General features: G+C 36.7%; 1 protein-coding gene across 1 annotated transcript; it reads right to left on the reverse strand.

Annotated features, from left to right (window-relative positions):
• Positions 1-2,043: 2,043 nt before the first annotated feature.
• LOC121328082 (ubiquitin-like-conjugating enzyme ATG3) lies at positions 2,044-12,710 on the reverse strand. The gene is made up of 12 exons (XM_041272561.1): positions 12,491-12,710; positions 11,177-11,218; positions 10,720-10,769; positions 10,327-10,397; positions 7,757-7,864; positions 7,468-7,517; positions 7,221-7,308; positions 6,140-6,174; positions 5,648-5,803; positions 3,663-3,790; positions 3,278-3,346; positions 2,044-2,615 (listed from the first exon to the last, which is right to left on the reverse strand). The coding sequence occupies exons 1-12, from the start codon at positions 12,560-12,562 to the stop codon at positions 2,534-2,536; spliced, it is 951 nt and encodes a 316-aa protein (XP_041128495.1). The 5' UTR covers positions 12,563-12,710; the 3' UTR covers positions 2,044-2,533.
• Positions 12,711-13,654: the final 944 nt, after the last annotated feature.

The raw sequence follows: 13,654 nt of genomic DNA on the forward strand, positions 1-13,654 counted from the left end.
TTCCACCCACAATATTGTATGTTGGACAGCCCACTCTGGTTCTACACATCACAGTTGTTTCAGTTGAAGGTTAGAAATACCTCACTGAAGTGAAATTACATTGTATTGCGAGTTTTTATGTAGGAGCGATGAACCATTATATGGCGTAGCCCACTGTACAATGTAAAGTGAATATGAATGTGAATTTTTCATGTTCATAACTAGAGATTGCTAACTCGCAAATCAATGGGACATGTCTTAAATTACTCCTTAGCATGACATCTTTCACTGGGTGAAATATTAGTGTTTTGCGCGAATATCAACCTAACGTCACAGGGTTTATTAAAACCTGCTTCCATCAAAACAATGCAAAACACTTACTAACAAAACATGGACTTTAAATTTAACCGTAAGTTTTCCCTTCACACCCTCTCAACGTATATTGAATGGAAACAGATAGTTCATTGCTTCATTCGTCTTTAAAGCTCAGGTTGTTCGGGATAACAAGCTTGTCAGCAGAACTTTCAAGCAAGTGTTTTTGCATGCGAAACAATCAACAATGTTTGATTTCTGTGTGAAAATGTAAGTTGTTTATATTGTTCACCAAGTTGATTCTGTATAATGTACATTTGTTAACTTTTGCAATTTAAGCCATCAAATTAGACAGTACTAGCCAATACCTAAAAGTATAGTTTGTGGTTGGATAGTTTTCATAAAAATAACACTGTAGTTATTTTAAGAATTCTTATTTCAATCGAACTATACAAGTTGTACCGAGTTTGTACAGTACTGTATACTGTAATTGATTCACTCATTGATATTTTTTCATAAGGACATTTAACTAAACATAAACTTGTAAAAACTGTAATACTGCAAACGTGTGAGTTCTGTTACTTACATGTATGTTAATGCCATGGCTCATGTGCACCTGTGGTTAACTTGACACCTGGGATAAGTCAACACTAAATGGCATCCCCGTGGGGTGTCGAGTTAACCAAGGTTAACTGTATATCTACTCACTGCCTGTATGTGTGCCTTTTTGTGTCATAACAAAAGTATGATTTTTCTGTTGAAAAAAAAAAACAAAGGTCTTAAATGATTTGCATTTAGCAGAATGTTATTCTTCATCATGCTACTATGTATTTGGAGTACAATATCCTTCAACATCATTGTGAATTGTCTTATATGCAAATTTACCAGAATGTTGGTTGTTCTACAGAAATGGATCACACTTTTGTTTAGTACCATGCTGAACTAGTTTAAGTTGCTCAGTTGTGCATTACTGTAAGCTGAATAATTATTATTTTGTTAATGGAAAATCTGTATGCAGAAATAAATACATTGTTCGGCATTGTTAATTGACAATTTACATGCAGGAATAAATATATTCTTTGATGATATACTGGTAAAGATTATAAGATTATGTTTGAAAAGCAATCTACTTCTTGATACCGTAAAATATGTACACCTGCTCCATCACACTCTTTTCATGATTTTTTTTAAATGATATTTAATCAAAGGTCAATAGAACACAGCTGGGCAGAAAATTCCCATCATGATAAACAGAAAAGGGCAGCTGTATTTAGGGCCACCAATGTTTATATCATTAAACTAGACCTGGAATTTAAAAAAAATAAATAAAAAAAGCTAAACAAAAAGCTTTGGATCAGAAAATGCTTGTCGTTTGGGGGGGGGGGGGGGGGGCTCCTTTAACAGCTTTTCCCTTTTAAAGAGTTGAATAGCATCCTTGCTTTTGCTTCTAGGTTTTCTCTTTGCATTATAGCTTTCATGGTAAATCAAAACATCTCTTACTTGACAAAAGATACAGGTGCTTAACACCAGGGGAGCTTGATATTTTGTATCAAACGATGTGCCCTACAGACTGACCTGCAAATAAACCGCAGTTCTCCTGGGTAAATGTTACCAAATTCAGACAAACTACACAGTCCTGAACTGTTTAGATAAGTGATACACATGTATATGCTCATATGCTTTTTCTTAACCTAGAAATGACCTCATGAATACAGAAAAGAGGTAAAAAAAAAAAAAAATGAAAATAAAAACAGAAAAGTGCTTACTTATTAAATCTTTAATAAGGCAGATTAAAAAAAACAAACAAAAGAATATTGTTAGGAGTTATTTTTAGGTTGTGGTTCCTTTTCCAGTTCTGACTAGGTTTGTGTATTCCTAAAGTTTACTAAATGTAAGTACTATATTTTTGTATGTATATTGGTGAATGGGAGTAGCTACACAGAGAAGGAAGTTTATCCTACTTTAAAGCACCAAAGAAGGTGATCCCCAGAATGGCAATGTGTTATTATTGTTTCTGAAGGCAGAGATAGTAATGCACAAACAGCTGTGTAGAAACTGTAGTACTGCATCTGAAATCAAACACCATGCTGTGTTTCTCAAAGATTCCCAACAAAGCACAGAATGTCTAATGGGAATCGAATTCAGCCATCTGCTGTGTCAGGAGCACCAGCCATGAAAATCCCACCCATTTCAATGTCTGAGACAGAAAGTGTTGCAGGGTTGTCTGTGGAGTCAGCCAGGTTTACATGGTGAAGTGTCTTGTGTAGTCATATTCTATAGTTGGAATGACAGCTTGCACAAATTTCAAGAAAATGAGAAGGTACCTGATAATCTTGAGTTAAGAAAAAAAATAAGCATTATTCCCAAAGGTTTCCATTGAAGACATCTGGAATTTAAAAATAAATAAATAAATAAATATAAACATGGTAACTTCAGATTTAGGTTCACGTTCATGGAATACAGTATAACATGCGACTAGGTTGTTTACAGCCAACCTCACGAGCGAAATAACCACAGAACAATGTATTCTGTTTATATAACACAGACAATGTATGGAAATGAAAATACTTTTGATGCTAAATTAAAACAGCTGAATTCTGAGAACTACTTTCCTTAGATCAAGCTCTGCGTTTCCTTGGCAACACAGTGTAATTTGTAAACAGTCTGATTCATCGCGTCATTTTTCTGTTGGGTTTGAATGAATGCAAGGCAGATTCCAAAATAAGATTCAGGAAATAAAAATTAAATAAAATGAAAATTACTCAGCCATGAAACTTAAAAAATTAAAAACAACATATTACATTTCATTGATATATCAAAGCAGTGCCACACCTGAATGGAAGCTTCACGAATTATAGGTTCTGTGTGTGCTTTGTTTTTCTTTGCTTGAAAACAGCCAAAGAATTATAGCACTAAGAAAGTTAAATTAACCCTAAAGTGTATTTTCATCCTGTGTTCTGGTGCAGTTAATCAAAAACAAGGATACATATGAACGCCAAGCTCTCCTCCTCCTTCTGCTACTGTCTCAATTATTTTTTTCATTACTTCTGCATGTCTGAAAAAAAAAAAAAAAGATTACTTACATGGCAAAGGACATTGTATTTATTTACTTCATATCCCCTTAATGTTATGGTGTTTACAATAATCTTTAATTCTGAGAATGACACTGGCATTATCCGAGCCTGTAGAACCCTAGTTGCCGATTAAAAAGTTCTGACGTCACAAATTTAACAAAAAAGCCATTAAACTCTGCAGTTTAAAAAAAACAAAACAAACAAAAAAAAAAACTTGTGTATTTGAAATACTTGAATGGCAGACAGAGTTTAAAAATTGTTCAAGCAGTTTCGCAGTGTTTTTCCTGCAGGGAGTACCTGCACGGGTGTACTGAACACATGGCCGGCGGGGGGAGATGAGGGTGGTTCTCAATTGTCACTGTTTTCTTGACATGGTCCTGGCTAATGTCTTCATACATTTGATCCACTGTCAGAGGCTGTCGATCCTGAAAGAAATAAAATACCCAACCCTTCGTTAGAGACAATGAAGAGCGCCTTCTGCAAGTGTACGTGCGTTATTGCACAGAGCAGGAATGGGGAAACGAAGGAAATTGCTGCATTGCTCTGGGCTGCTTTAACTGAACAAGACATTCTGAGGGACCTTTCATGGATGGAAGGCAGCTAGGAAGGAGGGGGATTTGTTTTTCCAAGGGGAAAAAACGTAGCTATTCCCTGGTGAAAGAAACGTTTGTCAACTTTTATCTTAAGATTCGCCTTTGAGTGTTCAAAATTATGAATGAGTAGTTATCTTTTCTCATATACAGGCGGCACCACTTAAATCAGGATTTCTGCTTAAATTGGACAGGACTGGGAGCACTGGGAGAGTACTGGGAGACGGCTCTTCCCAGTGCTCTTTATTGTGATGTCACTTAGTTTAATTGGGATACGGTACTTTCAAATGATGAATGGAGATCACCTTTCAGAGCAAGACAGGTTTGCATAATGCAGTGCAGTGAATAAGTGATTACACTGCGGCTTGCGTAAACCAAGTTGAACTCTTGACAGAGTCTCCGCTGTGACAAAGAAAGATGATGTGTCAAAATATTGCAGGTGTCTCCCCTTGTGATAAGATGTGATTTCATTATTTTTCTTTTAATTTAGAAATAAAAAAGTAAACAATACTTCTCTCTTGTGCATGTCACAAATTATGAACACAAGTGTGGGTAAGACCCTTTCAAATAACTCTCGTTTAATTGGGACAGCCGCATATTTGGGATATTTTTACATCTCCCGAGGCATCTCGAAAAAGTGGCCCTGATTACATTAACTCAGGTCTGTTAGTGGGTTCCCTTCATTTTTTTTACCGTAAATCTATATCAAAATCTACATTCCAGTATTGTATATATACTGTGTTGTGTTATATACTGTATTAATTTTATACAACTTAATACAATGATTGAAGATCAATAATTCCTTTGCATCCATGATAATGAAGAATACACACACACACACACACACACACACACACACACACTGAGTAAACAAAACATTAGGAACACCTGCTCTTTCCATGAAATAGACTGACGAAGTGGATCTAGGTGAAAGCTATGATCCCTTACTGATGTAAGCTGTTAAATCCACTTCAATCAGTGTAGATGAAGGGGAGACAGGTTAAAGAAGGATTTTTAAGCCTTGACACAATTAAGACATGGATTGTGTATATGTGCCATTCAAAGGGTAAATGGGCAAGACAATTGCAACTCAATATTAGGAGTGTGTTCCTAATGCTTTATACACTAAAGTGTATATATCACAGTGTGACACAATGGCTCCTGTGTTGAGGTCAGACCATGAAGATGTAACTCAGGACTGTGGTAATGAAAGCGCTGATGCATGAATTTTATTAATAAATAAAAAGATTGAACAAAACAAAAGACTTTGCAAAAGAAAATGGCACGTTGTCCAAAACAAACAGACATACCCAAAACAATGACACAAACAAGTACCATGCTGAGCCGTTTCAGCACGAGTAGCAATTGTTATTACATTTATTATTTTTACCTCCTGACTCTCTCTCCACTCTGAACACACCGACTCTTTTATGCAGCTGTACCAAGACTCGATTGCTAATCAATCATTCAATTGAATCTCGGTACAGTCTACAATAACTACTTTGTGCACTCCCCAAGCCTAAATACAAATATACATTTAAAATCACTTGTGCTGCATAACCCACACTTTGTGCAGCACTACACACCTACATATAAAAACACAAAATACCCAAGGGGCAGGGGACCCCGCCACATACAGATATGTAGGAACACTATTCAATACCATTACTTTAAACACACTAGAATAGTTACCTCGTCATATCCAAAGAGCCAGAGTCGTGGAGTCTGGTAATACTTGTCATAGTTGATATAAAGGTCATAGGTTCGAGTCTGCAGAATGGCATCTTCCCCTCCAGCGTCGGCTCTGGGTTTGCTAGCTTCTATAATTTTACTGGTGTCCAGCGTTGCCTATTGAGAAAACCACTAACAATCAGTCCTCAACAACAGTGACCTGTTGGTATTTTAAGAACAGAAACGCTAAAGATACTTGTCTCAACAAGTTTCTTTAGCCCTTACTGTTTTCATGTTCTTTTTGTTTTACAGACTTGTTTTCATTTATGTGGTCTGTTTATCCTGCAGGTAAAAGGGACCCCATCTAACCCTCAGAATTGTTTTGTATGCTGTCTAAAGGAACCCAGGTGGGCTCTATTCACACAGAAAGCGAGTGAGGGTAATCAAGGTTTTGTGCTACCGACTAAAACAGTTCTTGCACCTGATCAACACAGGCAACATCATTCCACTTACCTCATCTGTTTCCAACAGCCCACTTTCTTCATATTCTGCAAATGAATAATATAAGCTTGTTGTCATGAAGACATTTCTTAAATTTCAATTCCATCAGTCAACATAATCTAAACTTATATTTTACATTTTAAGGCAAACTATAACCTTTAATAATGACCAGCTTACCTGTCTCACTGATTGGTCAACATCTGCACTTACCATGCACGTTGGTCCTTAGCCACCAGGGGGCAGAAGTTACAGCAGTTGCATTGACTGGATGTATGTTCTGTGCATGATTATTTGGTACCGTGTCCATAAACAACTGGTCATGAAAGTCAAGAAAGACTCGCTACTCATGAACATGCGGTCATTAAAGCCTAGGATACGCATTTAACAAATATGGATACCTGGTGGGCAAAAATAACAAAGGAGGACCAAGAAGCTGTTAAATAAGCTCCTGATATTGAGCCACAAACAAGGAACTGCCTGAAGCATTACATGGAACTGAAAAAAGGAACAGACTCAAGCATATTATTTAATAGACAAGAGAAATAACTGAACAAGAACAAAGCATCCCTGGGGCATAACAGCACTGGAAATTGTTGGAAAGAATCATAGAAAATAGTTGTGTACAACCTGTAAAGACACTTGTTGAAGGGTATGGTCTGCACTCTACACTGTGAGAGGTTAACACAATGTGGCACTTAGCTACCGTAAGAAAATCATAGATTACAGCTGGTGTACCAAATTAAGACAATGGACCTGATTTTCCACCTTGACCAAGTTACCCATGTAATACATTTACTATGGAAGGAGCAATATTCGTGATATTGGCCCTAAGAGGTAACCCTATACCAGTATATCGTGACTGTACCAGATAAACTTTAAAAGTCATATGACCTTGGTATGGTAGTCACATTAAATCAATGTGGAGGCGATGAAAGGTTTAGATGATTTAAAAAAATAAAAGCTCCGTTCATGGGAATGCTTAAATACACTACATACTGTAGAGTAAGCTAACAATCACTGTACATAAAAACAGAATAATACCATATATACACAAAGACACAAGCAGCCGTGCCTGTCTCACACTCACACACACCTTCCATGTCAGCAGCTTCTCCCTCTTCATCATCATCCTCATCCTCCTCTGCACACGCTACCGAGTGAGTCTTGAGATTCATATTGTCCTTTTAAAATACACAACTTCACTAAATGAGGCGGTCGACAAACAGGCAGACTTTCAAATTGAAAACGGTACATTTTAAACGTTACATTTTAACGGTACAAGTGAACCAATTCACTTTCTCTTGATACTTAAGCATTTACAAATCTAGGTAGCCACTTACCTTACTGTCCAAGGTGATCTCTTGAACTGCTTCCATCACCCCCGTTACCCCTGGGGAGGGGGGGTTAAAAAAAGGGAGAAAAAAATAAGATGTAGAACTTTATCAAGCAGAAAAACATCTCAAGAAAACAGAAGTTGTAAACAGGTTAACCAGGTTTCTGCAAATCATTATGATATTTACTTCTTAACCATAACTTTTAAACAATACAGTATACTTAGTCCTAAATCAATTAAAATATAAATAATAATAATAATAATAATAATAATAAATGAAAAGCTAAGTTTCTCACCTGAATTGTGATACGTGTCCACCCAACCTCCGTCTCCATCATCTTCTTCTATGATAGCCTCTTGCTCATCCAAGTACTCCATTTGTTTACACCGTTTGTAGCATGGCACTGGAGGAGGAGGAGGGGAGGGGGGGAGAGAGAGAGAGAGAGAGAGAGAGAGAGAGAGAGAGAGAGAGAGAGGAGTTTTAATAGCAGCACTGTCAGAGGCACCAGTTATTATTGTGTGGCTTCATCTGTGACCTGGATTGTAATAACAAATCAGGATATTTTTTTAGTTTGACTTTGTATCTGAACCCACTGCATTGGTGTGTAATATACAGTGACTGCTATTCATTCAAAGCAAGTATTCCAAGTAAAAAATCACCTGAGATCGATTTTGCACTTCGAGAAGTCCAGTATGATATTGTCAGTTTCACATAAAAGATGTAAACTTTAAATTTTCAGCTTATTAGTGACTGAACAACAAAGCAGAGAGCTGTTAATCTAAGACTAAAGGAATGGATCTTGGAAGGGTGCTTCATAATACTGCTGGTGAACTCTCATGTATACTGCAAAATAAAACAAGTATACAGAGTACAAACGAGACCTTTCAAACAGTGTATTCGTCACTCACTAATTACATGACAATTAAAGTTTAAACATACTTTTAATATCCCCTTCGGTTACAATTTTTTATTAAAAGGGTACATCAGCACTACATGAAAGATAACATAAACTAGCCCACCTTGCTGTTCCGAATGTATTTCGCCATTGTATAATAATCTGTATGCATCCAAACATCTGCATAATGCCACGCTGCTAATGTCCAAAGTCACTGTTCTCGAGCATCTCTTCTGAGCCAAAAAGCATGACTTCTGCATGTACCCTCACATGTGGTCTGAAACGTTCCTTCGCACGTTGTACTTTGATGTATTATGATTAATGTTGCATTCAATAAATAAAAAATAAAAAACGTCTGTGTTGTGTAAGTGGTTGTGGGGAAAAGAACCCAAGAGCATTTCCTGACACGACACAGGCACAATCACCTACACACCGGGAAAGTCGAATTTGGCCATAAATTCCATCTCCTTATCAGTTTCTGAACAATCTGATGCAATATTGTCCGGTATTATTTCGGCTGTTCCCTGTGTACAGTCACACTGTGTTGCTGAGGAAAATTTGAATTTAAACAGAAATGACACAACTTCGATATGGCAGTGGAACGAACAGTATGTTTCTCTTTCCATTTGTAGATTTTTGCTTGCCATCACAATTGCCAAGTCCGCTTGTAATAAATAATTAAAACGTTGCTTTAATTTCTTGAGAGTTGCGGGTGGCGTGACTGACTGGTGTCAACGTATATGCATGTCATTAGAATTTTAGAATCACCCTATCCCCACCAGTTCAACTAAGAAAAACTAGAACTACTAAAATAAATAAATAAATACATTTGTATAAACACCCCCACTCTCCTCCCTCTGAAATGGGTTGGGCTTGTTTTGAAAGGCAGTGCCGATTTGACTTGGCAATACTGTTTGCCATTGTAACTGTGTCTGTTTGGGTGTTTTTGTTATTAGACACCTTCTGGTATACAGAAACAACAAAAAAACCCAAACAGACACAGTTATAATGGCAAGTAAAAATCTACAAACAGAAAGAAAAATGTACCACTCTACTGCCACAAGCTGCAGGGATTTACAGGCTGAACTGGAACCACGAACATTATTATAATGGAACCTTACGCTGTACAGTAAATTATGCATCATGTGCGCTTTTGTTAAATACTGAAGTTGTGTCAATAACAGTTTAAAAATTTAAAATTTCCTCAGCAACATTAATCATACTAAATACATCAAAATACAACATGTGAAGGAAACATGTACAGTGTGAAAGATGTCTACTACACAAAACGAAATCAGGTACAAGTTCCTTCCTTATGGAAAATCAGACGGACCATGTCTGTCACACAGACTGGTGCGTTTCCACACAGAGGTAATACAGCTTATACAATGCTTTATTGTACATGCGCCGGTATGTTTCAGAGTACATGTGAGGGTACATGTGGAAGTCATGTTTTTTGTCTCAGAAGAGATATTTGAGAACAGTGATTTTAAACATAGCAGCGTGGCATTATGCAGATGTTTGGGCACATACAGATTATTATACAATGACCAAATACATTAGGAACTGCAAGGTGGGATAGTTTACATTTTTTCTTTCATGTAGTGTTGAGGTACCCTTTAAAGTTTTTAGAAATTTCAAAAGAGTTTGTGTGAACTCTGCGAAGTTCGAGAAGTTGCCCTGCCAAAACAGTCAGCATTAGCATGTGCCCTGGAGGAACACCAGCAGCAGCACATGTGAAACTGCTGAACAAAAGATCTGTGTTGCTTTACCCATGCAAGTGTTGATAGAAAGTAGCAAAGCAATTGCAAAGTCACTCAGTTCATTACTCACTGATGTATGCACGCTAAATTAGGCATGCACGGTAAAAATAAAAAAGTAGCAGCAGCTTGTTGCAAAATGCTACATTACTTCCTGAAAGAACACAAGCTACAGAGCAATCCTATTACTGCAGATGTTATATTTCTTACCATTGCGAGTCAGCAGGAATTGCTTGTCCTTTGGTAAATACGGCTTTACCTTTGCCTCTTCTCCAGAGGCCCTAAAATAAAAATACATTACAAATTAATTAACTACTGAATGATTTCTGGGAATAATACCCAATCTAAACCTCCATGTGTACACAGAACAAAGATGTAATAGTGATGAGACTTTTTAGTCTCTTCCCCTCCTATCCTGATGGCTTTCATTCTGTTTCTTTAACAATATATTTTGCTCAGTTTGTTCAATTATCCAGTTATTTGACAGGATGTCTAGTCACAATCTGCAACAGTCTCTCACGAATGAACTTAGGGTCATTCAGATTTCAAAACGATTTGATTCCCTTTTCTTTGTTTCACTTCCCTTTTCCTTTAGAGACTCACCATTGCCAAGTCGGGCAGTGATGGACCAGATGATCTCCAGCAGCCACAAACTGAAAGAAAGGAAACCGTGAAATAAGCTTAACTCTCATGAGACAAGGCATTTAGTATACGTACTATGTACAAGTCTACAAGATCAGGGGTTTCAGATCAAATTCAATGAGATATTGAAATCACCTGTATGACAGATAAACTGTCCATATATACCAAGGTTTCCCCAACCCATTTATATAGCTTATGTTACCCTTAGCAGCATTTTCAGCAATAATACAGCAGAATTCAAAATATAGCCAACTTTTAATTGTCACTTAAAATCATTCGATCCTGCCTAGTGAGAGAAATTGTCAGGATTCCTTAAATGCTGTCAATTATAACTGTTGAAGATCTTTCCAGAAGCAGGTGAAGATTAAAAAGAAGTAAACACATTCTCTTGTTATCATTGTAGCTGCCATGGACTTACCTCTTCTGGGGTGATCACACCAGTTTCTTTGAATTTTGATTCCTAAGGGGGGAAAAAATATATATATAAAATTGTCAGGAGAATATTTTGCAAGTCCCTGTTTTTTGATGCAGAGAAAATGTTGTTTTAAGACAATAGTCCTTGCTCAGACAAGATTCTGGAAGCACCAGGCTGTCTGCTCTGAAACCTGATTGTTTGCATTAAGTGACCACAATACATTTAGGTTTCCTCAATACCTCCCATGTCAAACACAGCATGTTTGAATTTGTACAAAGCACTTACCAACAAACATTTACCATTTGTAAGCAAAGGTGTTCCATGTACAAACATATATACCCAGCACCCTCCACTTATACAGCGGTTGTGCACTATCAGTTAAAAAAAATACCCATTCCCTAACACATTGGATTCTCTGAATTATAATGAAAAGAAAAAAAAAAAAAAAATATATATATATATATATATATATATATATATATATATATATATATATATATATATATTTTTATTTGGTGCATTGGTATTACATTAAAACATGAAAAAACACCATTAACACTGTACGGTTTAAACTGTAAGGTTTATTAACGGTCGGCTCAACCTCCTTTTAACTGCCGTTAAACTTCCACTAGGTGACAAGTTAATCTAGACTTCTCTGTAAACTTAATTTAGCAGCAGTATTTTAATAATATAGGTTTGTTTGTTGGACAAAAAGTAACGCCTATGAGTTAATCTCATATCAATCTCGAGTAAATCTCAAACTGGAAGTGGAAATAACTTCATAAAAATGTACCCCGTATGATTATTGTAATAAATCCTGTCAGTGTACTACAGTAACTTAGCCATCGTCTTTATGACGTTATGTGTCTTGTATTCTGATATGCCAGTGTTAGCGAGTTAATATTTCCAAAACAAACAAACAAACAAACAAAAAACGTTTTGTGGTTTTTGAATGCTTAGGAAATACAACAACGAGCAGTTTATTATTATCATCGTTATTATTATTGATTGTATTGTTGTGCGACAACTTTAAATGTTGCGTTGTTACGTTATAGATTGATTTCGTCATCAGAGAAACACAGTACCGTAGAACCAAAAACACTGGCTTTGGACTTACAACAAATAAAGTTGTACCAAAGTTTAATGGATTTTGATCGACTGCTGAGATACTCATCACGGTGTAGCAAAAAATACACTGCGTTTTATGAATCACGTAAAAACGAAAGAGAAACGTGTTTCGGATTGTGAGCTGTATAGTGTGAGCAACAGCGTTGCACCACCTCCTTCTTTGCCTACACCCCGACTACTGCCATTTACCTTCAGTACTGGTGTCAGGAACTCAGCCACTCCTAGAGCTGTCCCTTTGACCGAATTGATGACGTTTTGCATGTTGATTTCTTCTCGGTGCCTTTCCCAGCGAACACCCGCGCACACACACGGTTTTTCGAGACGAGCTCAAATTTCTGTATTATGTATTACTTTCCTAGAAACTAAAGCTGTTGACTGCTTGCAGCACCACTAGATCACATGACCCCGTCACCTGATAAGCACTTCCTCGATTTAGAGCAGACGCACCAGAAGCTACAAAAGCCCCTCTACTTTAGCTGTGACAAAAACAAATCGGGATGCATGGCAGTTGGATCACGTTCGAATATTTTGTAGGGTTGCAAATGACTGGAATGTTGCAAAACCTAATGTCCGTTTTACTACAAAAGGGTCGAACTTGGGAATCTAGTCTGTTGCAATAAGAATTGTAGTTGCTAGAATGTCTTCTTGTGTACGTCCTTATCTGTCCTCTCAACATATCGTTCCATTTTTGACATTCGTAACACTTCGAAATTACATTTCAGTCGTCTTCTTTACAAGATTCTGTCTGTATCAACCAAAAAGCTCGTGTACTCTGCCGGCCGAATTGACAGTTTCCTATACGGTATACTGCCAGTCAGTTTTAAAATAAATGGTTTTGTTTTGGACGGCACAGTATTATATATATATATATATATATATATATATATATATATATGATATATATATATATATATATAGTGTCACAATGTAAAACTAAATAAAAATTAAGTCCAAAGAAAACAGTTAAAGAAAACTGAGCTACTTAGTCGCTGTGTTCAGGCCAGTCATATACTTAATAAATTCAAATTACGGTAAAATTCTGAATATTGGGGATTGTTGTTATTATTATTTTTTTAACTCTATACTCCACTTCAGAGTAGTTAACAGATTTCCAAAAAAACGATAACGTTCTCTTTAAGAGGTTGGCTCTGTTTATTAAATCGATTGATTCTGCACATGCGCTTTATGGTGCACAGGGAACGGAAGTGACTTGAGTTGGGATGTAGTTGTGTGTAAATAGGCGGGCAGGTATATTTAATCTTGTAGCTGAATTCGAATGTTTTACCTACTGAACGTCAGCTTATGAATTGGCGTGTTAAACAACAACCCTTTGTTATACCTTAAGGTTATTAT

Source organism: Polyodon spathula, chromosome 15 (assembly GCF_017654505.1).
Source record: "Polyodon spathula isolate WHYD16114869_AA chromosome 15, ASM1765450v1, whole genome shotgun sequence".
Lineage (NCBI taxonomy): Eukaryota > Metazoa > Chordata > Actinopteri > Acipenseriformes > Polyodontidae > Polyodon > Polyodon spathula.